General features: G+C 41.8%; 2 protein-coding genes across 6 annotated transcripts in view; both read right to left on the bottom strand.

Moving 5' to 3' along the window:
• Positions 1–3,341, bottom strand: part of fer1l4 (fer-1 like family member 4) — a 38,994-nt gene extending 35,653 nt beyond the window's left edge. Inside the window, exons 1-5 of the mRNA XM_062544958.1 lie at positions 3,167–3,341; positions 2,849–2,904; positions 1,519–1,607; positions 901–1,000; positions 16–110 (exon numbers count right to left, since the gene is read on the bottom strand). Coding sequence (XP_062400942.1) covers positions 16–110; positions 901–1,000; positions 1,519–1,607; positions 2,849–2,904; positions 3,167–3,245 — 419 coding nt within the window. The 5' untranslated portion in view covers positions 3,246–3,341. The remainder of the gene's footprint in view (positions 1–15; positions 111–900; positions 1,001–1,518; positions 1,608–2,848; positions 2,905–3,166) is intronic.
• A 1,893-nt stretch (positions 3,342–5,234) lies between these two features.
• On the bottom strand, positions 5,235–25,697 carry cpne1 (copine I). Of its 5 annotated transcripts, XM_062545998.1 has the most exons (17): positions 25,578–25,668; positions 22,900–22,984; positions 13,807–13,938; positions 13,402–13,581; positions 12,903–12,977; positions 12,382–12,453; positions 12,035–12,118; positions 11,760–11,849; positions 11,126–11,224; positions 10,772–10,858; positions 10,560–10,619; positions 10,146–10,279; positions 8,863–8,917; positions 8,493–8,544; positions 8,215–8,348; positions 7,149–7,385; positions 5,235–6,610 (listed from the first exon to the last, which is right to left on the bottom strand). In XM_062545998.1, exons 3-17 carry the CDS (start codon positions 13,936–13,938, stop codon positions 6,497–6,499), a joined length of 1,605 nt encoding a protein of 534 aa, XP_062401982.1. In that variant the 5' UTR covers positions 22,900–22,984; positions 25,578–25,668; the 3' UTR covers positions 5,235–6,496. The 5 variants fall into 5 exon arrangements, with proteins under 5 accessions (XP_062401982.1, XP_062401981.1, XP_062401983.1 ...); XM_062545997.1 differs by lacking the exon at positions 22,900–22,984 and having other exon boundaries at positions 25,578–25,697; XM_062545999.1 differs by lacking the exons at positions 11,126–11,224; positions 22,900–22,984; positions 25,578–25,668 and adding exons at positions 11,310–11,405; positions 14,443–14,571.
• Positions 25,698–25,729: the final 32 nt, after the last annotated feature.

Below are 25,729 nucleotides of genomic sequence, written 5' to 3'. Positions count from 1 at the left end.
GTAGGTATGACTCACTCATCTGCATCTTCCACCGTCAGGAAGTCTGCACTCTCCCATCCTCCGGCTGCCCCCTGCACAGGGTGATACCTGATGTCCAGCTCCACGTACACCTGAACACAGCCAGCAGGACAGCTCATCAGAGCAGTATACATTAGCGTCCACCGTGGGAGATAAGGACTCAATTCCTCTATATGTTTTAACTATTTATTTCAAGATTTATTTCTATCTTAATGTGTAAGAGTACTGTTAATGTGTAAACATTCTGGAAAATTGTAATAATATGTTTATGTCATGACTAAATATAAGCAGCTTGTAGGCCTATATCATAGATCAGAAATGTTGTAGAAAGCTGCTTGTGTGGTTCTCATCCATGGAGGGATATCAGTGTTAATTAACACAAAACTATGACCAACCCTAAATATCACTTCTAACACACCATCCCTTACAGGCTGTTTTCACACTGGGATGCAATTAAACCAACTGATTAAGGATAACATCTCCAACAAAGCTTTCAGCTTTTTGCTAATGAAATTCTCTCTTACTGTCTCTCCTTCATTCTCCGCCTCCCTCATGTAGATCCAAATGTAAAAATCTGGTATGACATAAAGACATTGATTCTAAAGAATATATCGGCCTAAATATTACTTAATGACCAAGGTTACACACTTTCCTTCCCATATATCAAAACATCTAAAAAAAAAACATTTCATGTCAGGTTGCACTAAAGTGTAATATTGCAACAAATGGCCTCCACATCCCCGTCCAAAATCAGTCACTCCCTTAATGTGACTGCACTGGGATGGTTGAGTGTCTCAGCGATATTGGACCAGACTCTTGGGGGCCTGCGGGCAGAAGTGAGGGGGTGCGGTGAGGGTGCGGCGGGTGGCAAGCAGCCCTTACATCGGTCAGGCTGTAGTGAGCATCTGTGAGGCGTTCCCTCAGCACCAGCCTCCCCGCTGTCACCACATGCTGCAGACTGATCACCAGTTTCCCCAGCAACCTGACGGACGTGTCAATCACACCAGCACACATTCGTCAGAGTCACACAATACAGAAATGTGCGACACACACACACACCACACACTCTCTCTCTCTCTCTCTCTCATACACATACAACAACAACAACACAGACTGCATAAGGCAGGGGAGAAAATCTGTTGTGTGTGAGACATAGCAGAAATGTCAGGGAAAACACACTAGAATTTCAATGTGTGTTTTCACAAAAGAAGCAGAAAATGCTGTTCTAAACGTCTTTAATAAAGATGCGGTTTTGGACCAGGATTAAGTCCTGATGCGAAATAGTCGAGGTTAATTGAATAAAGTCTTTTGGCAGCTAAGTGTCATCCCTCCTCTTCATGGACTGCTTGATTGAAGCGGCTTTAAATTGCATTTTAAAGCAATTTGCCCTGGCAGTTTTAATCCTAAAGAAGCTTGCCTTGAATGTCAGGGAAATGTCAGCCTGACACACAGTGATTTCTCTAAAGCAGACTGAGAGCAGATTTAGGCTGGGTGACTGACCGGTGGCTGAACATCTTGCTGCAGTTGTAGACGCTGATGGACAGCACCTCGTCTCTGATGATCTTCCCATAATGAGGCCATCGGAAGTGCTACAGATAGACCAGCACAAAGACACACACACACACACACACACACACACACACACACACACACACACACACACACACACACACACACACACACACTCTAACTGTTTGCGAAGTGGTCTTTTCCTTTCCGCAGAGGGAATAATATGAACAAAATTACTTTTTTCTATCCAGCATAAAAACAAGCGGCAATAAAAGAGGTATTGTTAATATTCTCCTGCCAGTTAATATTGGTTGAAATTAAATACATGAACAGATAACAGAACAAAGAAAAAAAATGAAGAAAAGACAACATAATCTGCTTTTGACTGATATGCAAAGTGAATAGACAGAAAGGAAATAAAATCAAGCAAAATAAGTCATTAGAATAATCATTAAATATACATCCAAAAGTGTCTCCAAATAACACCCAGAGTCACACAGTCCACTGTAGCACACAGTATGCTGAGAAAAGCAACATCAATCAACTGTGGCCTCCCCTTTAAAATGCTAACTGTAGAGACCTAGGTACATTTCATCCCTGTCAACAGGCACCACTGAGTCTTGCAGAGAGCTCTGCGTGAAGCAACTGTTTGCCAAGTGGGAAGAATGTACAACAGTCAAAGGGCGCCAGGTAAGCTGATCATGAGTCAGAATAGCAACCTGGGCAGCTGAAAGGAGAGCTGGGTCTAAACAACAGAACTCCTGGCTCCTTGAGCCAGCACAATATCAAACATGTGACACTTCGTATTTCATTTATATAATATAGCTGACACATTCTGCAGGACGTGTTTTATCAGATTATGGGGAATGTGTGGGAATTAAAACCATGACGTACCACTTACTCAACTCTATCAGTCACAGTTTCTCACAGCGTTTTATGCAGTGCTTTTGGATGATACATGGGAGATGCCTTTTCTTCAAAACACAGATGTATAAATCAAACTTAACTAAAACACTAATCTGCTTAATGGTGGATATACTGTACTGTACGTATAGAATGTGCCACTTATATCCGTTGCCATATCGTTAATTTCTCTATCTAAATAAAAATACATGTGACTTTTGTCTGAATACAATGGTAACATCTAATGATAACAGTCAAAAGCATAATAAACTGTTTTTTAGTCTGTGCAACTTCGGTATCGACAAACACAAAGCACATTTAAACACAATCAATCTTCTCTAATGAGAGCACAACTGCATCACACTTCACAGGCCACAACAAGAGAACCAATCTAGAGAACACTGAGGGCCAAAGTCACCTCGTTGAAGATGGCGAGGTTCTCACACTGAAGGATCTTGGTTTTATGTGTAAAACCTGGTGAGGGAATAACATCTATGAACATTCATGCTGAACACATCATTGAAAACATGATTACATTACATTTATATTTGATGAAAGTACTGTGTACAATTGATAACCCCCAAGACACCAACAAGTTTGAGTGTTAACGCCACCATAGAAGTCAAATTCAACACACAATTTTTTGGATTTTTTTTTTTGATTTTTGGTGAAGAGAATGCCTCATACGCCAGTCCCTGAAAAACCTTAACTAAACATGTGCAGTTATTTTACTCACCCCTGAAAGAGAGCTCGACTTTGCGATCATATTTTCCCGGCAAGTTAGTGATCCTCTTTAGATTGACAGTGATGGACATGGTTCTCTCCCTCTATCAAATATGACACCAGCCACTACAGGTATTTCGTTATTAAAGTGTTTGGTTATACATTCTGCTACTGTTCCATCTACCTGTGTCTTCACTGCCGTCTATCCGCCAAGTGCCAGCCTGCTCCTCCTCACCTGTGTGTGACTACTGGTGCGGTACAGTGGAGGAAGGAGGAGATGAGAGGCATTTCAGGCAAAGTTTAAACACCTGAGTCACTGAGCCAGTTGAGTGAGACACAGGAGTGAGCCAGGAACACACATAGCCGACTCCACCTTGAGGAACTGAGGTACAACCGAGGCGTTTACTCTTGGGTACGAGGAAACACTAGCTACAACTCCAAAGCAAACAAACACAGACCCATTTTATTCAAGGTAGTTACAGTGCTTTTAAAGGTAGAGTGTTCACATTGTGGTCAGATAGACGACGTGTAGTGATGGATAACAAGATTGATGTCATTGTTATGTTCATAGACATATTAGAAACAGACCTACATAGTAAAGATTTTCAAAATAAACTGTTGGCTATTACTTTTGGAACTACAGTCCCCCCCATAAGTGTCAGTCATCTTTTGGAAATTGATCTTAATGCTAAATTGATCCAACCTTTGAGGACATCAATTTTCTTTGAGAATGAATAATGTATCATAAATAAATAAATATATTCCTTAAAATACAGGGGTCATTAGGCTATTGGAATGCCTATGTTAATCCTATGTGTTAAAATTCCCATAGAAGGCAGGCAGATTTTTATTTGTTTTATTTTTTAAATGCCAGTTTTTTCATGGATCCAGGATACTATGCACCCTGATAAAGTCCCATTAGCCTTTGGAATTAAAATAACCCCACATCACATACCCTTCACCATATCAAGAGATTGGCATGGTTTTATTTCAGTTAGCCTACTAGCTGGTTTAAATTGCATTGAGCTCAATGAGAATGAAACCAGCTAATAGGCCTGCAGGCCTAAAACAGCAAAAATATCAACATGAAATGCATGTAAGAAAACAAGGCTCATTAGGCAATTAACTATTAATAAATGTATCGCTCACCATTGCATTAAATATCAGTTGGTTTGTGGTAAAAGACAAACAGATGCTAAGAATACCTTGAAACAGTAGAATAGTTAGGCCTCAGAGTCCGACATGATCAGTCACAAAATTGTAATTGTGACTGTCCATTTCTTAATAGTAGCTATAACTGATTTGGCACCATTTGATGTGCAAATCTAAACAAAATGTACATGATGACACTTCACGTACCTTAATGGACGGGACACAAGTTAACTGTGCATGGGGGACTGAGGAGAAACGCGTGGGAGAGGAACAAAATGCATTAGCGCCCTCTACTGGCCTAGACATAATACTTCAGCAGGCCCCTGTCAGAGAATACAGGCGGTTACAGGGGACCCTGAAATAAGGGTAGAGGTCGTGCTCATTCAGCTGTGCTAGAGCCTTTGTCAGAGTCATCTTTGTGCTTTGATCATAACGTGGGTCTCCAAGATATTTAACAACAAATTATACTCTATATTCTAGCCATACGATACACAACACATCGTGCTTTTAACAGCGGTAAATAATCCCAAACCATCAGTGTCAAATAACGCCATATGGCTTCTACATTATATTCAACTCACCCACTATATGTGTGGATAACTCGGAGCTGTCCACGCCAACATGGGCCTAGTGCAGAAAGATGACTGGGCATTATTCTGTGTTGACAAAATGCAATTGAACTGAAACCTACCGTAGAAGACTAAGGAAGCGCAACTTTAAGAATCTAATCACCATGACAACTCGTATTTATCTGGTGTCTGAGATTATTTTACTAGCTTTCTGTTGTTACATCAGCTCTTCAGTAGCCTATTTATACAATCCCAATTCCAACACCCAGCAATACTAACACAGCAGAGAAAGCAGTCTGTAGAATGACATGGCAAAATGTAATAGTTATTGATGACAGTGATGAAGACAAACAAAAAATATAGAATAGAATATATTGTGTATTTATTGTTACTGTTTGTAAGAAAAATAGGGGGGGGGGGGGTGGTATGGCTACAGCATTAATTCTTTAAATCATTATTTCAGCATTGCTGAAATGTTCCCTTTCTAACACAAAGTAGGCTACCTCATATAAAACTGGTCTATGACCACACTCAGTCAGACCATATGGCCCCATGGACCCTTTATCTGGTTCAGCATAGAATACATGATATTGCATTTTACTGCCAGCAGGGGGAAATGCTGTCCAGTATTGGGAATTGTAGCAGAGGTTTTTCTGCTGGTAATAACTACATTCACCTCACAGTGTTTTTTCATGATCAATAGTGGAGAGAAGGCATTGCATAGTATACCAGTCAAGTGCTGTTAAGATCAGTGAATATTATTCTTCATGACAAAACAATTTCATACCAATTAGACTAACTAGACATGACATACACAGGATATACATCCATTAAAGACGTGACTCCGATGCCTGATATTCAGTCATAGGGCAAACATGGATCCCTAAACCAAATTCCTCAGTTCCGTCAAATACCAGAAAATTATTTTGATTCAACATTCCAGTTCTACCTCCAATCTAGACGTATATTGGTATCACCATACTGATAAAGAAATAAACAAACATAACTAATAATACAAACAGTTAACATTTAGAAGCACCATTTATAAGGCATTGGCAATTATATTATATTGGTACTAAATCACTACTTGGCACAAAGCAGCATTTTTCAGTGTGCAAGGATGTGCATACTGTGACATCTCAGCCAGCATATTCAAGCTAGATTGTAGAGCTAAAGTGAAAATAAGGCATTGTGTATGCATGTATGGCACTGGGCAATAGGCTTCAAGCACTCCTACAATACATTTCTGTCTAAATTCTCCTCAGTAAAGATTCTGAAGATTGTGAAAAATGATAGCATGGCATTTGGTTCCAAAACCAGATTATAAAAAAACAAATCTGAGAGAGACAAAAGTGACAAAAGCTTCTGACAGCATCTGGACATCTGCAAGAACAAGCAATCAGCATATATGAATTTTGATAAAAGAAATGTTTAAACAAAACATGACATAAAAAATTATTATGTATTGGTCTCCAAAAGTGGTGTGGGTATAACAGAGGCACAAAGTTTGTTGACACAAAGAAACAAAAACAGAACTGTGGTCTTCATCCCTGCTGCTCTGCGGCGAGAGGCACTTGCATCCTGTAATGGCCAAGCTCCTCTCCAGCACTGAGGGTCCTGCTCTACTTGGTAGCGGCGGGAGGGTTGACTGGAGAGAGCTTCCTCATCTTGAAGTAGGACACGAGCTGAGAGGGAACCTCCGCCAGCACACTCTGGGCCAGGGCCTCCTTAGGAGCCTGGAGAAGGTGGAGCATCAGAAGGGATATTAGTGCAGTTACAGGACAGGACTGCTCTGGAATAGAACTTCCAGATCAAATTAAACATAGAGGTTGCCTCTCATTCGTGTTTTATACATCCTCCCTTCCTTCCTCGGTCCTCGTCCTCTCTGATCTACATAAAGAATGATGGGGCGGCAACAACAGGAAATTAATAGTCTATCCAGTGTTACGTTATAGACCAGTGGGCATGAGCCTGGAGGACCGAGGAACGAGGAGAGAATTTGAGAGGCACACATAGATTTCAGAAATGGTGATGGTTCCTGATAAAATGATGGTTGAAGACATGCCTTTCCAAATTCAGTTTTCAGTGTTATGATAGACAATATGTATGACTGATAAGATCAGCTAAACACAGGGACCTTTCATTATTACAGGCCCTGCCCAAATTTGATATAGTAACAACATGTGATTAAATTAAATATCCGTCCATGTTACAAAAAAAAAAAAAAACAGTCATCATTAGGGAGTATTTGGGATTGACGGTTAAAACTCGTACACTGGTGAACTGTCTGTAGGGCACAAACTGCACGATATCCCTGGCCACGGCCTCTCCTGTTAGGGACTTGAGGACGCCGTCGTCGCCGTCCAGGAACTCCATGGCCTTGAAGTCAGCCTCCCCCACTCCGATGATGATGATGGACATGGGCAGCTTGGAGCTGTTCACGATAGCCTGCCGGGTTTGGTCCAGGTCGGTAATCTCACCGTCCGTGATGATCAGCAGCACAAAGTATTGCTAACACACGGAAAAAAGAAAGAGAGAGAGAGTCAGACAGAGAGACATGTGACGGGAGATTTGTGTTTTATTCTGCTTTTGAAAATACCCTAAGTGACTAAAGCAGTACTCATTTCATTACTCAACAGTTCTCATCCATCCTCATTCATGACTAGCCAGTATATAATCCACTTATTGTCGGTGGAACTGCTGGCGTGAACAGCAGGGCAGACAGCGCATCACGGAGACATGCGCAGGAAGCAGCAGTACATCCGGCCACTGCAGCAGTCAACTTCCTCTACAGAACCGCACTGCATCAGCTAACACGGAGCCAAAGGACGGGCTATGATGGCAGGGACATTCCCTGATTACAGAGAAAAGGTTATACTGGCCTCTATCAGTGACACTGCCCGCCAATGCCCTCTGGTGGTCATTTAGTTGAATCACTGTATCCACTGAAATGTGCAGTAGGGCCATGTTTGCAGCAGTGTGATTAAAGCAAGATTCAGCAAGATTTGTGAACCTTAAAAAAAGCTGGAAGTTCACTCCAAATCAGCAAACAGAATTGATAGCAGATTACCTCCTTGCTCATCAAGTTTGCTTACAATATCTAACTAACAATCAAACATTTACACAAACATTACACAAAAATATTCATACCACTAATCTAGCTTCATAGTGCACCGCTCCGTTGTTACTGACATAATACACAGTTCCTCTATAATAAAGTGAGAGTGATCAGTGATCAGAGATCATGTGAGGAATCAGGCGACAGTAAGAGCATTGTCAGAAGGAAGGCAGACAAGGCTTTGATTAGTGAACGAATGACACTGATTGGCTTGGGACTGACCGATGCGTTTGGCTGCTGGGCGGCTGAGGCGGCGATGCTTGCCACGTGGTTGATGATGGGGGAGAAGTTAGTCGGACCGTAGAGTCGAACTTGCGGCAGAGCCACGCGGTACGCATCCACAATTCCCTGAACTCCTGCAAAGCAAACCAAGTGCCAAACACAAAGACACACACATGCACAAGTCAGCGCTGGTCGAAGTAGCCTATGGTGAACATCAACGGACAGCAGAATGGCTGGACAAATTCTAAGACTATATCTACTGTTCATGATTGACTGACCTTGGCAATACGGACTGCTGGGATTGAAGTTCAGTGCAAACTCATGGGAGACCTGCAGTAAATGAATTTCATTACATTCTATGCAAAGAGTTCACCTGATGACAAAACTGCTTCCAGACCAACAGCAGGTGAGCAGTTTGGTAAAACGGAGAATATTTCTATACTTTTCAGTTAATTCTATGCATAAAGTTTATGCCAAAGATCTTGCCTGTGTCTGTTACATAGAATGCATCCCATTTCTGAGATTAAAGTGCAGTGCAAACTCAGGTGAGACCTGCAGTAAATTATTTTATTACACTACAGTCTGTGTAAACAGTTCACCTGATGACCGTTATTTGTTACCAACTAATATTGCAATGTAAATATGTACCTTGAAATCAGGTGGAACTTGGGCACCAAATCCAAAGGCAGGGAAAAGTTTATCACTAAAAGTAAAAAAAAAAAAAAAAAAAAAATCAGTCACTGAAATTAAATGCAACATTTTAAGAATGAAAAAATGTGTATGTGTGTATTCCCAGACCCGGCAGCAGACACCAATTCTTGGACTGGGTTTACAACAACTGAATCCAAAAATAAACAATATATATCAATTTTAGTCAAATGTGAGCACAATTTAGTAAAATGAGCACACAATTTAGTAAAATTGGCCATATTTTCTGGATATACACCACAAAATATCTTGCAATGACCCCTTCAGGGTTCCATAAAGAGAGTACCGTGCACAAGGATGGGGAGAGAAAGCGAGAGTTTAGAACCGAGATGCGTATGGAGGAAGTAGACGTGCTCTTAAGACTGCAGCGAGTCATATTCAAACTAATGCAAAAAATTAATCCGCAGGCAAAAGCAAAACATAACTTTTTGTTCATTTGCTAACCACTTTCAGACCACGGAAATGGAGTTAGCCTCGAAGTTAGCCTGGAGCGGTAACACAAAGCTCCCCTATTTCTCCGACTAGTCAGAAGAAAAAACAGTGCGCCATCGCCCAGAAACTACTACTACTACTACTGCTGCTAACTACGAAATGAGACAGTATCATATATTTGTCATCGGATGACTAGGTTTGCAGAAGTAGGAGAAGTGGGGGCAGCCGTGGCCTACTGGTTAGGGCTTCGAGCTTGTAACCAGAGGGTTGCTGGAGGGTTGCTGCAGTCCCCCACGGCTGAAGTGCCCTTGAGCAAGGCACCAAAGCAACTGCTCCCCGAGCACCGCAGTTGGGTTAGCATGTATTCACTGCATTCACTAATTCACGAATTGGGATAATAATATAAATGCAGAAACCGAATTTCCCTCCCGGGACTATAGCCTACTTAAGTACGCTAGCCAACGCTGCGCCACCAAAATCTCTCAATAAAGGTGATAAACTATTGATAGGCTATGGAATAATATAGATTTAAATTTTAATTGCTTCTTGATATATTTACAAACCTATATAGGCCTACATTAAATTAGAGTTCAAAATCAGTCCATGGGATTGGGGAATTGGGGTTAGTTGGTGCAGCCAAGCTCGTACAGGGCGGGCACAATGACTTCCAACACAGGCCCAGCCCCCCAAAGCCCCCCCCCCCCCCCCCCCCCCTCCATGATGCACCTGTTGAAACTGGTGAACCATTTTCAAGGTAACGCCCTAATACGTAAAGTAAGGTGGGTGCTTACGTGTCATAATCCTGCACCACGAGACCAACAGACCAGATGGCAGAGAGGTACTGGTTGAGTCCATCTGGACTCATGTAGTGCAGTGAATCTGGAGACCGCGGGTCGCCGTTAGAGCCAGTGAAGTCAATGCCCACCTGCGGACCACACGCAACCATTACCATAATATAGATATAGAGTGAATATACAATCACCACCATCACTGCCCAAATCATGATGATTATACCATTGGCAGGTTGGCAGGACAACTAGAGTGAGAAGTAATGTTTATGTTTATCAGACAGCCAGCATACAATTCCCAGGGAATCAAAGCCAAGAATCAACTGCAACTGCATGTGTAAAGCTAATCGAAATGAAGGACAAGGGCCTATATTGCTTGGGCCAAGGATGAGGGCAGCAGTTTCACTGATCCCTTACCGTGAAATTGATCTGGCATCCTCCCATGATGTAATCCAGGAAGGAATACTCCATCTCCAGCTGAATTGTGAAATAGAAACAAAATGACTAAGAACACTGGTATTCTAAGAAACAATTTGCATGGCATCTCAAAAGAGGCTACCGCATACTGCGCGTGTGTGTGTGTGTGTGTGTGTGTGTGTGTGTGTGTGTGTGTGTGTGTGTGTACATACCTTACAGGTTTTGACACACACCACACCCGAATTCTTGTAGCTCTTTTTCTTCTTCTGCTTCTCTGGGTGAATGCAGTCAAACTCCACCTGAGAAAGGAACATGAAAGTCGCCAGGTGAAGATCTCACAAAGCAGATCTAAAAAGTCTGTTAACAAAAACAGAACTGCTTTCAGAACCACAAATGTAAATGTTTCTATGCATTAGGTTTTGCCTGTTTCTGAACATAGAATCATAGAACATAGAATACCAGTATATAGAATACATTGGATTATCTTTAGCAGTACACAATTACAGGTGTGTGAACTTAACACATATAGAAGGAAAGTGAAAGACAAAAAGGATTCCCTGTCTCACCGGTGAGCCATGGACTGCTTTCAGAAGATCTTCTACATTAGTTTCAAAAATGCCAATAAGATCATGCGAGCCATCGCTATCATAGTCAGAGCAATGGACCTGGTGAAAAGGAAGGACAGAGGAAAAGAAAAGAAAGGAAAGGAGAAGTTGGTGAAAGAAGGATATAACGGCTGGTCCTGCTCACCGCGTGGTCTTTAACCTCCAAGAGCTGCGCGGTAGTGCAGGTAAACTCTCCTATCATATCTGAACTGGTGTCTTCATCCTTATCATAACAAGTCACCTGCCAGCCACACAAACACACTGGTCATTCTTAAAGCTCCGACAGTGGAGTTTTCCCCTCTCTCACACTTTCACCCCCACAAAAAACACACACTTTATTCTTCCCTTTTTTCACACCAAGACATGAACAACAATAGTAATGTAATGCACATATATATTCACCAAACAAAATGCTACTGAACTACAACAGGTGTGAAGAGAGAAAGTGTGGAACATGACATGTCACAGCCTCACAGGTATGCAATATAGGGTCTACTTCAACTTCCTGGGTGGCTTATGGTTTGAACGGCGTCCACATTTCACATAGTCACAGTGAAGTAATGTGAACAGGCATATATATTTTTCACACTCCTACCTTGATGGGTTTGTTTAAGTCTCCATTGCAGAATGTGTGGAGAGACACATTGAATTTCCTCCAGGAGGGATTCAAATTGTTTTTGACAACCTTGAAGGAAAAAGATGGCAAATATGCAGTTACAGTCATGGAAAACGTGAGGGAGGATGACACTGTATGCACAAATAGTCTATGACAGTGTACAGGACAGATAGCTAGATGCTAATAGAGAGTACAGACATAAATGTGGAAGAAGAAGTGATGCTGTTGTGAAATGGATACTTTCGCATATTTACTTCTGTTCTGTGGACCAGTTGCCACTTGCCGTCATCCTGTTTTTTGAAAAACTCCAAGAACGGGTCTGATTTCCCAAACAGGTCCTGCAAATGTGGATTGCACAAGACAATATTCACTGCTAAGAGCAGCGGGCACTGATGTTGTCACATCACATTTGTGCTCTGGATGCAGAAATTAACAAAAAGTAAAGCAGGACTGTCAGTTCTCAATATTTCGTAACAAACTCAACACCTTCACAGTCCCACACAACATTAGACTCAAACCACTTCAGGCCCTGCATGTCAACTTCAGACTAGGAGTTCCATCTACGTAAGAAGTACACCGGGACGGAGCGGGTCAGTCCTACCTTTTTGTCCAAGCCTTTGGCCTCCATCTCCAGGACAATGGCTCTGTTGTCTTTGATCTCCTCAGCAGTGATCTGCAAACACACAGAAACATGAGGATATGGCAGTTGAGATAATAAGGGCTCTCTCACTGTCTCTTTAGGAGGCATATCTCTGTGCTATGCCCTACACGAGTTATTCATTAATGTAAATGTATAACAATATGTTCCAATGAAAGGTGCCTAATTGAGAACAATGAGCCTGCTTTTCACATCCAAATGTGATCTCTCAGGATTTAACCCATGATCTTTTTATGACACATGAGCAGAACTTTCAAGTGCCAACTTGTTTTACAACATGAATTATCATTCCATATGCCACTTCATTTACATAACGGTGCTCCTAGAGTGCTTTATCAATAGTCCACTATCTCAGAGGTCATTAAACAGTCATTTGACTGTCAGGCAGCAGTAGAAATATGCCAAGCAAAGACTCCTTAAGTCCTCTAATTCTGTAGAAAGCCTGAGGATATTTGAATACTAACAGTGATGGTGCCTTTCCCTGCAGGCTTCCCTTTCTTCAGCTCCAATGGTCTTGTGATCTTCCTACTGGACACAACCTGTAAAAGACACCTGCAACAATTACCTGAGGAACCATACCAAAAATGTTATAAAACGACATCTTCTGGTTTTACATCCTGCTGAAAAGAGCCATTTCTCTATTCAGTCTACCCAACGGCCACTAAGTCGTTATCAATAAAAAAAAAAAAAAAAAAACCTCTCAAACTTCTGAAACAGCAGCATCCTGGAGATTTGAGGTAATTCAAATATGTTCATGAGTTTAACCATTGTTGCTTGGTGAGATCCATGTTACTGTTACAGTGACTAGACTTCACGATTGATAAACACCTCATGAAATGAGTGTGTAGATTTCATGTAATGGCAAGTCATCCCAATCTGACAGGTTATGGAGTCTACATTCCTCTGTTAAAAAAAAAAAAATAAATAATAATAATAATTATTATTAATAATAAAAAACCTCACCTGACCCAAAGTGCACTCAAACCCTCCGAGGTAGTCATCATCTGACAGGTCCACGCTTTTGTTGTCTATGTCATAAACACCCAACTTCAGCTTCTGAACTTTCTCAAAGTGGTAGTCAAGCCGCAGTTTTTTTGAGAACTCAGGATCCTGACAATTCTTCACTTGTTCTGTTCGGTCCACCTGGAACGGACACAATCCCAATGACTGACTGATCTCAAAGATCTAATGAAACACTTCACACCACTAACACAGAAGATTTTGATGCACATGACCAATGTCAGAATTTTACATCATCAAGAATATGTGTGTGTGTGTGTGTGTGTGTGTGTATGTGTTTCAAATGTATTAACCTAACTGCACACCTGTAACATTAAGATAAATATATACATATTTGTTAATACCAACCTCTGTCCATGTGTCATTTCCTGTGCTTTGCAGTAAAACGCACAGCGGGTCAGATTTCGATCCAACATCTTTGTCAATAAGATTATTGCAGGATATGGAGAGCTCAACTTTTGATACACACTGGGTGGCCATCTGAAAAAAAGAGGAGGTAAATATATTTAACTTAAATATGTGTAAATAGCCTACCTCTTACACTAGAGGACCAAACGCTGCGTTTCAGCGGTCGAGATGTACAGATAGCCTAGCAAACTATACAATGCATGCCATTGGCCATCCAGAAAATGAGCAACATGTTTTATGGCTAAAAAGCCTATTACATAGAGACTGGTCTGATCATCGTTTCCTTTTCAATAACCAACACATCCAAACACATATGATTTGAAAAACAGAATAGATATAACTTTGGAAGTACACCCGGTATAAGAAGAACCTTCTACGATGTTAAACGTTTGTAGCCAAAACTTCAAAGTTGATTCTCCACAACCGTATGAATCATCGTGTCAGTGCATTACGGATACTCGGAAGGACCACAACATTACTCAATCAAAAAACGAATGTCGAATACTTGTGTAGCATACACAACGTAACCATAGAACAAGTAGCATTTACAATATCACAAACGATACTGTAGCCTACCTTTCAGTTTCAACAAAATTATAAAAAATATTTTTAGCACAGCCAACGGCAGACAGAATGTGTTGTTAATCCAAGCAGAGGGTGTGGCAGGCTGTTCCTTTACAAGTCAGTGCATCACGATTGGCTCAACAACCTGCATGAATGCATTTTCATTGGATAAGAAAATATGTCAATCTGCAGGCAGGCGCCTAAACGCAGGAAGTGGTTTCTAGACCTCCGTGTAAGCGTGCGCATGAGTAATCTGGTGAACAAGCGTGTGGGCACAGTGCAAAATATCAGAAACGAAACCCATTCGCCTTTTGAAAAGCCCTGGAGACTCCAGTGTTCGTCTCTCTATACAGCAGGATATCTCTACACATTTCGGCTTCAAAAGGCACTTGTCTTTTACGGTGTGCCTGTGGTTACTTGAGAGGTTGAACCCCGAAACTTGAAACATCCACTCATCCCCACCCTTGCCATTGTGTCGAAGGCCAATACAACACTCAGACTCCAGTAGCCTATTTAGTAGAGTTTAATATTCTGTCAAACCCATGATAGGCTACTGTGTGCTAGATCCAATAAACCAGATAGACCTACATCACTACCACCAAACTGAAAAAGGGAGTTGCAAGCCAGTTGTGCCAAATAAACACAATGAAAGAACAACTAGCCTAATGCCAGGCCTAGTGAACACTGCAGCCATGTAGGCCTATTAATGCACAAGGTTACTGAGGCCATTCACAGCATTCCACCTTGTAAAAGAGCATGTGATTAATCACGGACAGCGAAATTACATGATGGGCTACTATAAATGTAGAGACCGATGGGACCCATGATGCAGAGGAAAAATACAATTATGCAGTAATCAGACTGAAGGGCAGGGCCGAAAAGCAAAACATATGGGGCCCCGATCTCACACAAAAGCGACAATGTATCCTCAAGGTTTCCATCCTCAAGGTACACTGCTAGGCAATCCAGATCCAGAATTATAGGGCCTAATCCCTCTGATAAAACAAAAAGTGAAATGAAATGCCTTAAATTGTTAACTTTCGGCAAACAAACGTGTTTCGCTGAAATAATGCAACCTGACAATTCTGGCATGATATGAAAGGGAGAATGTTGTAATTTCTTTTGTCTGTGTTTGTGTGTGCACTTGCATAACTTACACTACAGGTAAAATGTAGCCTACTCTCTGACAATGTAGAGGGTCTAGTTATCACCAGACTAAGCTTTATCTTTTAAGTTTGGAGAGTCTGCACTGTATTTCTAGTGCACAAGAGGGGTGATCAATGGGCATAGTTCAAATGACTGTACGCATTTGGATAGCCCTTCAGCCAATCAGACCAACGATCCATGTGCGCCTGGTGGATAAGCCAGTTTGTGATTGGATCCAGCAAACGTGGACAGGAAGCAGGAGACATAAATATGCAGGTTTCCAGTCTGAGCTGCAGGGCGAAATCCAATTGCCGACAGATCAGGCTGGGTTTACTCAGTCTAAGGAGGATCACCATCACCACCATATCTCAGTCCTCCTAAATGATTATTTGGATACCACTGATGGACTTTAACACTCCTCCATCCCTCCTGGTGCTCCCAAGTTGGAAAAGAAGCGCTGTTAAACGCAGTCCTATTGGCTGGCTTTGATATTGTTTGAAGTGGCACACTTTCTCATAAGTCAAAATGTCTTTTAATGAGTGCCCTGCTAGTGCTGCAGACATGATGCAAAGTCTCTCTTGGTGTTCCTTGTGTGTTTGAAAAGTTTGGCATTATGGAGGGTCCTCTATGCTGTCCCTACTTGAATATTAGCTCATTTCAACTGGACTTTGACTCCCTGATGAAAGCTTAACGATGAAACATGTGGTCTTAAAAGGTTTAATATGACCAAGCCACACACACTTTTATTGATATATATTTAAATATATTAAATAACTATTTGGAACCAAGAGTGCCTTGGAATTACTTTCTTTTTTGGATTATCAGTTTTCCATCCAACTTGCACTGAAACATTTATCTCATATAAAGGCCAGCCAATAGGACACTTGTAAGGGCACTTTAACAGCAACTTTTCAATCAAGGCCCCCTGCTCCCTAGGAGTCTACTGCAGTGAGGAGATATGCACAGTTCACATCTTCCCATCAGATGTGATATTTTTGTGCTAGTACCACTTCAAACAATGCAAGGCAGCACTTGCAAATTTCACCAAAAAGTGTGTTCAATTAATAAAATAAGAAGAAAAAACAGAACTGTGCATTATGACTCACTTGTTTCTCTACCCACAATCACTACCATCAGACTGATGCACAGTTCTTGTGTATCTCAACAATCTTCAACGTCTATCTGTCCATCTGTTTTTTCACATTGTTACATTTCCTATACCAAAGTGAGGAACTGAACACCTGCTTTGCTGAAAATATATATAGGCTATAGCCTAAGAAAGGCTAGAAGCCTTAACTTGTGCTATAGCATCTCTTGAAATCATATTAGGCCAACACAAATGACCTTTTTGAAACCTAAATTGCACCAAAGCGGAGCCCTTTAAAAGCGTTAAGTAATTTGCACAGCTCTCCTAACCGGTTAAGTCTGTCTGAAAATGTTCCATGGTATATTTGGAAAACACAAACTGTGACAAACCAACAATATAGCTGAAGAATGTGACAATCTGCAAATTATAGCGAAAGTTACTTACCTTTAGCGTGAACCAAAAGTGTGATTTTCAGGTGTGTCTTTATATGTCTGGGGCTGAATACTCTGAATTTTGCTCTGAGCAGTTATTCAATCCACAAGTTTGAATGAGCACAATCAGCATAATATCCTTCATCAAAACCAAAGCAACAGAAGCATGTTCATGTTCTATGATTACATAATCACACACTGAAACCCTAGATCTGGTCCCACCAGTGCAATGCTTGCCTCTCAAGCCAGAGGAGACATTTCCCGTTTGCAGTAACAATCACAGCCCTATTCAGCCAATACATTTGTGTGGGTGCACGCCTTTTGTCAGTTTAGGATACTGGTCATGTTCCTGGGGTCAGTCTCCAACTGAGTCGTCAAATAAAATGAAGATGCAACGGTGGGATTAAGTTGCCTCGATTTGATTTTCGTTCATCCAAAGTCATTGTGCTCAAGGCTTGTTGCATTTGTGGGGTTCAAACGCAGGGATCATACCACCAAATCCTTTAAGCAAATACTTCCATAAATCTTCTGACCTGTGATTGCATCTCATAATCTCTAAGGATAATTTGATGAATTCCTCAAACATTAGACTACACAACATGCAAATTATTACATTTCCAACCTGCTCAGAACTCATGACTAGCTCATCTCTTCACCTTATTGACTAAAGCTCATATATGAGCAATGCCTATTCTGCAATCCTGTCTTTGCAAGGCAACCCATTAGAGTTGGTTAAAAAAAACACTGTGTATTTAAAATGTAGTTGTGTATTTCAACTTCATAATGTGTATATACTTTGTGCATTACTCATCTCTGAACAAACTTAATTTTGTTCATTCATTCATTGGGCACTTTACTTCTACTCACTGCAATAGATCAACATTGTAAGGAGAAAACTCTGACTAATGAACAACTGGTCAAGCTGGGTAACAAAGCTTCATCTTCATAGCTTGTTGGGTGTATGAGAACAGGGAAATGCTCAGCAGCTCTTTATTTGTCTTCTTTTTGGAAACCATAAAGAGAGCAATGAAACACAGCAAAGGAGAGGCATACAGTACCTTCAGATGCATCATTTCAGGAATGTCATTTTATTGACAAAATAAGTAGACTGAACAGTATGTACACAACTGCAACACAAAGCTGGAACTAAAAAGTCAAAAAATAAAAAGGAATCAAACAATTAAACTGGGTTCGAGAGCACTACAAAACTGACATTCCAACTATAGTCTACATCGTAGCAGAAAACAGCGGACTTGAAAGAAAACATATCGCCATAAGGAAAAAAGCCATCATATACACAACGCATCACATTGCCATATCAGAACTCTTGCAGGGACAGGAAAAGAAAGTTGGTGCATTCATAGAGACAGCATTTCTTTTGAGTCCTCGGACATTAGCACGCAATCCCACAAAAGCAAACACTGCAGCACACACACTTGCGTTAGTTGATTGTAGAGAGACATGAACCAAATAGAGCAATGCGTAACCCAATGTGAGCTCTGTGCACACGCAAATCATGACCGCATTTGATGTACACCAATTTTGCAATAAACCAATCACAAAAATACAACAGTGAAGACATCAGAAAAGTGATACAGCATAATTGCCAATAAAAAACACAGCACAGCATTTTACACTTGCAAAATATCAGCCTCATCCCCTGCAAAGTTCTAGACCCAGAACATTTGCACTTCACATGATTGAAGAGTAATCAGTCACCCACTGCTTTTTGCCATCATAAAAACGTTCATGTTGCGATGTCAGTTCATCTTGCTAAACTTGGATATTTCATTTGTTTCCTAGTCTACATGACAAGTTCATATACTTTGGTAAGGAACTAAGATGTTGTTCAGTGTTACGTGGAAAAAAAACCTGACTTCCAATGCAGTAAAACAAATGTCATTAATTGAAGATGCCAAATTCCCAAAATCAGTCTATCCCAAAGTTAACTTTACTTTCCTTGCTCCAATAGGCCTGTCATTCAAATCCATGACTGCAGACATAGCCTCGTCATGGGACTCAAATGCAACCATCGCCTCACCAGTTGGCAAGCCTTTTTCACTGAACTGAAGGCATACGGAACCCGGCAGCACCTGATAACCATAGAAAAAATCAAGTATCTCATCTACGGTAACTGTGAAGGGCATATTCTGAATCTTGACAATGGTAGGCCGAGGGTTACTGGGGCCACTGCCCCCAGACGGCCCCCTCAGATTGTCCGAAGCTGACCCAAAGGAAGGTTGAGGTCCCCCAGTGGGTCCCTGTCCACCTCCTCTATTATGGTTGCCTCCCTTCCTAGACCCATTATCGAAAGGCGGAATGCCTCTCAGACTCTCCGGGCCTCCCACAAAACCAGGAGGACCATTGCTACCTCCTGGTCCTGGGCGGAACCCTGGTGGCTCAAGAACGGGACCGGGCAAGTGAGCCCCGACCAAAGGTGGTGGCACACCAAGCGCAACATCTCCCAAAGTGGCGCCAAGAGGTGGCAAGGGAGGGGGGCCTGCAAGACCATTGCCTGGGGCAGTGAAAGGAGTTACAAAAGGAGGACCGTTACTTAGGCTTCCTACACTGTTTCTGAGGAAGTTGAACTCCTCTCCGCTCATGGTAGGATAAGCGTGGGCCTGGGCCTGCACTTGGGCTTGGACTTGAGCCTGGGCCTGAGCCTGCACTTGCGAATGGACGCTACCTTGAGATTTCTGCCCTCTCCTGGACTGAGGCGGTGGGTTTCTTTCTATTTCCTTCATTTGGTCAAATGTGACCAAATGAACAAAGGCATCTCTACCATTAAGCTTTTGTCTATGTAATCTTTCTGCTTTAAGTGCTTCCTCTTCAGACTTAAACTGCACTATTGCTTGGCCAAGGCCATTGCCGTTACTGTCAACTAGAACTTTTAAGGTATCCTCAAACAACTGGATTCCATTCAAGAAGAGACGCACATCCTTCTTGGACACATTGTATGGGATATTTGAGATGTGGGCACAATTTCTTGGGTTTTTTCCTCCTTCTGTGGAACTACCTTTCTGATCACCTTGGGAACCCTGCATCCTTTTGCGAATGGCATCAATCTTTTCAAACATAGCCTTCTTAGTGATGGGATGGACCTGAATGAATCTACTACCCATGTACTGCATATGGCACCCAAGGGCAGCTTTGTAGTCCATCTCATTTCTGAACTCTACGAAACCCTCCCCTGTTGCTCTCCCGTTAGGTCCATAAGCAATGTAAATGCTGTCTTCAACAATGTCCAGGTTTTTGAAAAATTCAAATATCTGCTTGTTTTCAGCTTCGTATGGAAGCCCTTTCAGATACACACAAAACTCTTGCTTATGTGGAGACCTGGACCTCGCACGTTCACGTCCTGAAGGAGATGCAGAACTCGAACTTCCACGTCGATGGCGGTCCTGGTCTGCATTATGACCAGGTTTGGACTGGTTTTGGCCAAGGATTCCACTGCCACACTCTCGCCACTGCCTCTCAGACGCTGGGGTTATTTCCACATATCTTTGCCCCATCATTGCTGCACCTCTTTTTATTGCCTCAAAAGCATCCTGGGGTGCAAAGAATTTAACTAGTGCTCGACCACTGCTCCTGCCCATGTTATCTCTAATAAGACGAACATTTTCAACAGCCAATCCATGGAAGAATTCTCTGACTTCTAACTCGTTTGCATTAAAGGGAAGGCCTTGCAGGTGGACGTAAAACTCATCAGGGTTGGTAATTGATGGCTTCAAGTGAGCCTGCAGGTTAAGGGGGTTAAGGTTCATTGGGTTGAGGAACATGTGATTAGGGCTTCCCAGGGACATATGCGGCCCGGATGTAGCGAGACCAGGTCCAACTGGGGGAGGGACACCCGGGTTAAAAGGAGGCAGTGCAGACAGGTGGGGCATGTGAGACATTGGAGGTACAGGTGGCACTGCAGACAAAGGGGAAACTGTTGGCACGGCGGGATGGGATGATACAGGCGGTGGACCTGGCAAGGGTGGCATGGAAGGCATGGGTGGTATGGACTGCATGCTGGGCAAGGGTGGTATGGGTGGTGGTACAGAGTTTAGGGAGGACATGGCAGTTGTCATGGTTGAACCCATCGTGATGCTGCCACCACTGAAGTTATTGTTGAAACTGGGCATGTTACCCATGCTAGTGGTGGCAAAGGTGGAAATGTTTTTGTTGCTAATTGGCTCATGTGCAGAAGTAGCTGTGGTGGCAGTAGCTGATGTATTACTGAAACCTTGAGCAGTAGTGGGCATGCTACCTCTACCACTTCCACCGGAGGTGGCAGGGGGGCCTGGTCTGTTACCGTTTCCTGCTGCTCCCTCTACACTGCCAGCTTCAAACCGCCTGCGGCTAAGCTCAATCATGTTCTGCATTTCTGTCTTGCTACTCAGCAACAGTGATACTTTAGAACCTTTGATGGACCCCCCTGTTCGCATCATACCAAGCCTGGCATCTTCGTCTGTGGCGAAAACGATAAATGCTTCACCATGTTCACCCCCTACAATATGCACCCCACCATCCGGGATGGTCAATCCAGAGAAGAAATGGCGAATGTCCATGGTCCCTGCCACAATGGGGAGACCCTGCAAGCGGATGACCACAGCCATGCTGAGGCGTTACAACACACACCTGCAGGTGAAAGAAGGCATCGGCTGTCAGACTAGGATAAAAGGAGAGTAAAAATTCCACACACAGACACATGTGGGCACAGACACACACACACACACACACACACACGCACACACACACACACAAGCAGTCAACAAACCATCAACAAATCCAGTAAGACGCATGGTTAGGTCCCAATGAACCAAATAACATTTAAATACTTTGCTGACATTTAAACACTGATGAAATTTCTGCAATTTAGACACCATGTCATATTGTAAACAAAACATTTAACAATGATTAACAGCAATCAAGCATCATTTAATATCTCGCATGCTTTTCTCTCTCAATTCTCAAAAATGCATCCAAACGTGAAGAATCAGTGTGTCGACTGATATTCTCTTACCCCAAATAAATCTTTAAAAACATATTACAGCTCATGACGAGCTTTGCCAAGTAGGCTAATCGAACATTAGCCTATAGTCTGAACATACTATTAAAATGGTCTTTAAATGCCCTCATATTGTTAGATTAACATTGGTAAAAACTGTACGGCCTACAAATGACAAACATTCAGCATCTAAAAGGTAGTAGGCTTCAGTTCAATCTCACTAAAGCCAGCAGCATAGACTACAGTTTTTCCCCCTTTGAGCTCTAGTCCAGTTTAAAACATGTAAAACCCTGGACTCAATTGTTCTGGACCCATTATATTTAAATTGGCATTGCGCTGACAAGCACGTACCAACATCCCTGTTACATTATCAAATTTTAAAAATTGAATCTTGCTAGAGTTCCTGATAATTAATCTGGACACATTATAAACAAATGGACAGTGTGCTTTAATTCAAGCCAAAATTGTAGAGGAGCACATGCCTTCTTCAGAGCAGTATTGGCCAAGTGTGATCAGACAGGCAAGGGGCAAATGACACAGAGGAAGCAAATCAAACGTCATTGTCAGCTGTTACTAAGCCCAGATGGAGCAGCCTCTTCACAAAGCAATGCAAATACAACAACATGCACTTCACTGAAGCTTGGTTTAAGTTTAAAGCTCGTTTCACAGAGCATTCAAACTTGAGGAATACCAGACTCCTTCAAGCAGCCTACAAGTTGCACAAGTCTGGCCAAAACCACTCTGAATAGGTGAATTTCACTTCATTTGGAGGGGAAAAAAAGGATGGACTACTTTCCGATCACTATGCTTACCTTTTGCTAAAAGAAGCGCTTCTTTATTGGGTGTACTGGATACCCAAGCCAATCCTGATGTCAATCATTTAAAATCAACTCTAGACTGTAACAAAAGAATAAAATGAAGCAAATATATGAATTCAAACAGCAGACAATAGTGGGAGTCGTCCACGTTCACCTCCAGACACACAAAAACACATACAAAGACAGTCAACACCAGCAACAGCTTATACCAGCTTCTGTTTGCAGCAGAGAGATCATGACCATACTTCAGCTGTGCGATCCAACACATCTTTCAATAGCAGCTTTGCAAGTAGCCGAAGAGCAGTTGAGTTCAATGCACAAAATACACATACTGTTGACCAGTGTTGCACACAGAAATGCATTAGAGAAAAATAAACCAACATGCTGAAAGATATTTCACTTTGAATGTCAAACCAATTCAAGTGCTTGAAAACATATTGTGGGCAAGTCTCAACATAAACAGTGAACAAATCAATACAAAGCGGCCTATAACCAACAGATTCCAAATCTGTCTTTCAAAGAACTGAGCCTTGACAGCTGTTCAAGACTAGTCTCATTAAGGGAGTATAACATAGATAATGTAAAAAACTGATTAGAGTTTGAAGCAAAAGAAATTTGAGCACAATAAAAGGCCAAGTTGTCATGCAGAAGTAAACCCATGTCTGTTTGTCAAGATAGCCTAAACTAATAAAATAAATGTATTCAATTTCTTATCGAAAATATACATGTTAAAGCTCTTTAAATATGACAAACCACAACTTCTACTTGAGCAAATATGTGCACATTTTAATTACAAATCTATAGGTGATCTTTTGGATCAATTCCGAGTGTTTCTGAGGGACACTGAACTTCACAGTATATAGCCTAATAAACAAAAAGTGCAAAACGGTTGACGCTATGTCCGTTTTGTCAACATCAATCAACAGTGAACCATCCTTTGTTTTGAAAACACAACAGACACCAGTTTGGGTAATATATTCCAACTGCCAAATGAAGTCCTCTCCACAACTAAACTCAGCCACACAGGGACTCAACACCAGACCAGAAAACTATCATTTCAGCACCACCATATGACATTTCTTTATCACATAAAGGACACAATAACAAACAAGGTGCAACAAACGAGCAAAGGAAGTGTGGGTAATGGGCATCATCCCTGCTATGAAACAGATACCCACAGAAGCATTGTTGCCACTGGCCTACATTATGAACACCTTGACTCCTGAATAAGGACCTGGAGTAAGCTGATTTTGAACCAATACAAATGTTGGTTCAAGCTAGACCTCTCAACCACCTGAGGCACAATGCTGCACATCAATCAATCCATCCATGCAGCAGGAAGCTTTATCCATCAACAACACCAAACGCAGAAGATGAAAGGAAGTCTGAGAATTTCCCATGGTAAACTCACACTTCACATTTCTTTATATATAAACAGTCATCAATGTCACATTCAATGTGACACCCACCAATTGTTTGTCCTCAACAACCACAATTCAACCTTTTTGGAAGAGTGACAAACTGCCAACAGCATTCAAAATGACCTCATCTTCCTATTGCTGATTCTTTAGCAACACTGTGCAGTCAGTCATCAGAATGACTTCCCACATGCACAGTTACAACTTATACCACACATGTCTAGTGGTATTGTATTCAAAACAACCTCTCATGTTTAAGCTAAGGCTGGCACCAAATGCACTTGGTGGCTCTGGTTCCTTCCGTTGAAAACCTCAGGGAAAAAACTTCAAGAAATGTAGCTGATGAATTTCATTTGCAATTTCAATTGCAACACCAAGGCAAAGTTCATTAGACATTAGAATAACAACTCAAAGAGTGCCATCTGCAAGAAGAAACTCAATATGAGCACATTCAGGTTAGAGTGCGTTGATGCACTGCATTGAATGGACCGCCATTGTTTGGGACAACACAATCAAAACATCCTGTTTCACACCATGGCTCATGTAGCTTATCACATAGGCTGTGGAATTTAGGCACAAGCAAAAAATAATCCAAGCTGGCAACATATAGATATTATTCAAGTTAAAGTACATTGCTCAAGGAAAGCCATGAGATCGAGCACAATGCTAGTGATCTAGCTGGACCCTGCTACAAACGCAGTGCAAAAAACTACCAATATGTTAGCTCCAAACAGAGATGTGGATATCCGCTACAGAGCTGATTTCAGAACCTGCAGCAAACCTTCCCTTGCACGTGGCTACTACCACTTATTGCCATCGTATGCCCAAAAACAGTGGGGATATAATTTCAAACATTTGTGCTTAACAACTTCTTTTCAGTCCTACCGATACCTGACGTTGGCTAGCTGCGTGAAAACGATGGTTTGCTAACGTAACAAATCAAGGAACACAAAATGTAACCACGCATCCAACATATGCGCTAATACTCAACCTGCACACAACCTCCTCATATAAAATTACTGAATGCACGTACACGATTGATCACCTAGCCAGCTATTCTAACATAAGGCCTGAAGTAGCTAACTAGCTGTTTAAGTAGCCAGCTAGGTTAGCTAGCTGGTGAAGAAGCCTGCCACCTAATTCAGCGATACTGATGCTAGGCATTTTTCCTGGTTGCAAATCGGTGGCGCTTATTAAAAAATAGACACAGTAGAATTGCCCTTCAGTAATTTTCTGTGCTTTGCATGATCTTACCGAAATTATCTGTTAAAACAGATTTTATATTTTATAGAAGATGTCTGGCAGTTCTTCCACCGCCGTGCTTTCTTCGGTCTCAAGATAGAATCACAAAATGTCCGTCGCATTCATAGGACAGCTTTGTCGGTGACGTCACATCCATGCACCCA

The sequence above is a fragment of the Sardina pilchardus genome, chromosome 9 (assembly GCF_963854185.1).
Source record: "Sardina pilchardus chromosome 9, fSarPil1.1, whole genome shotgun sequence".
Taxonomy (NCBI): domain Eukaryota; kingdom Metazoa; phylum Chordata; class Actinopteri; order Clupeiformes; family Clupeidae; genus Sardina; species Sardina pilchardus.
This window is presented reverse-complemented; position numbering and strand designations above follow the sequence as displayed.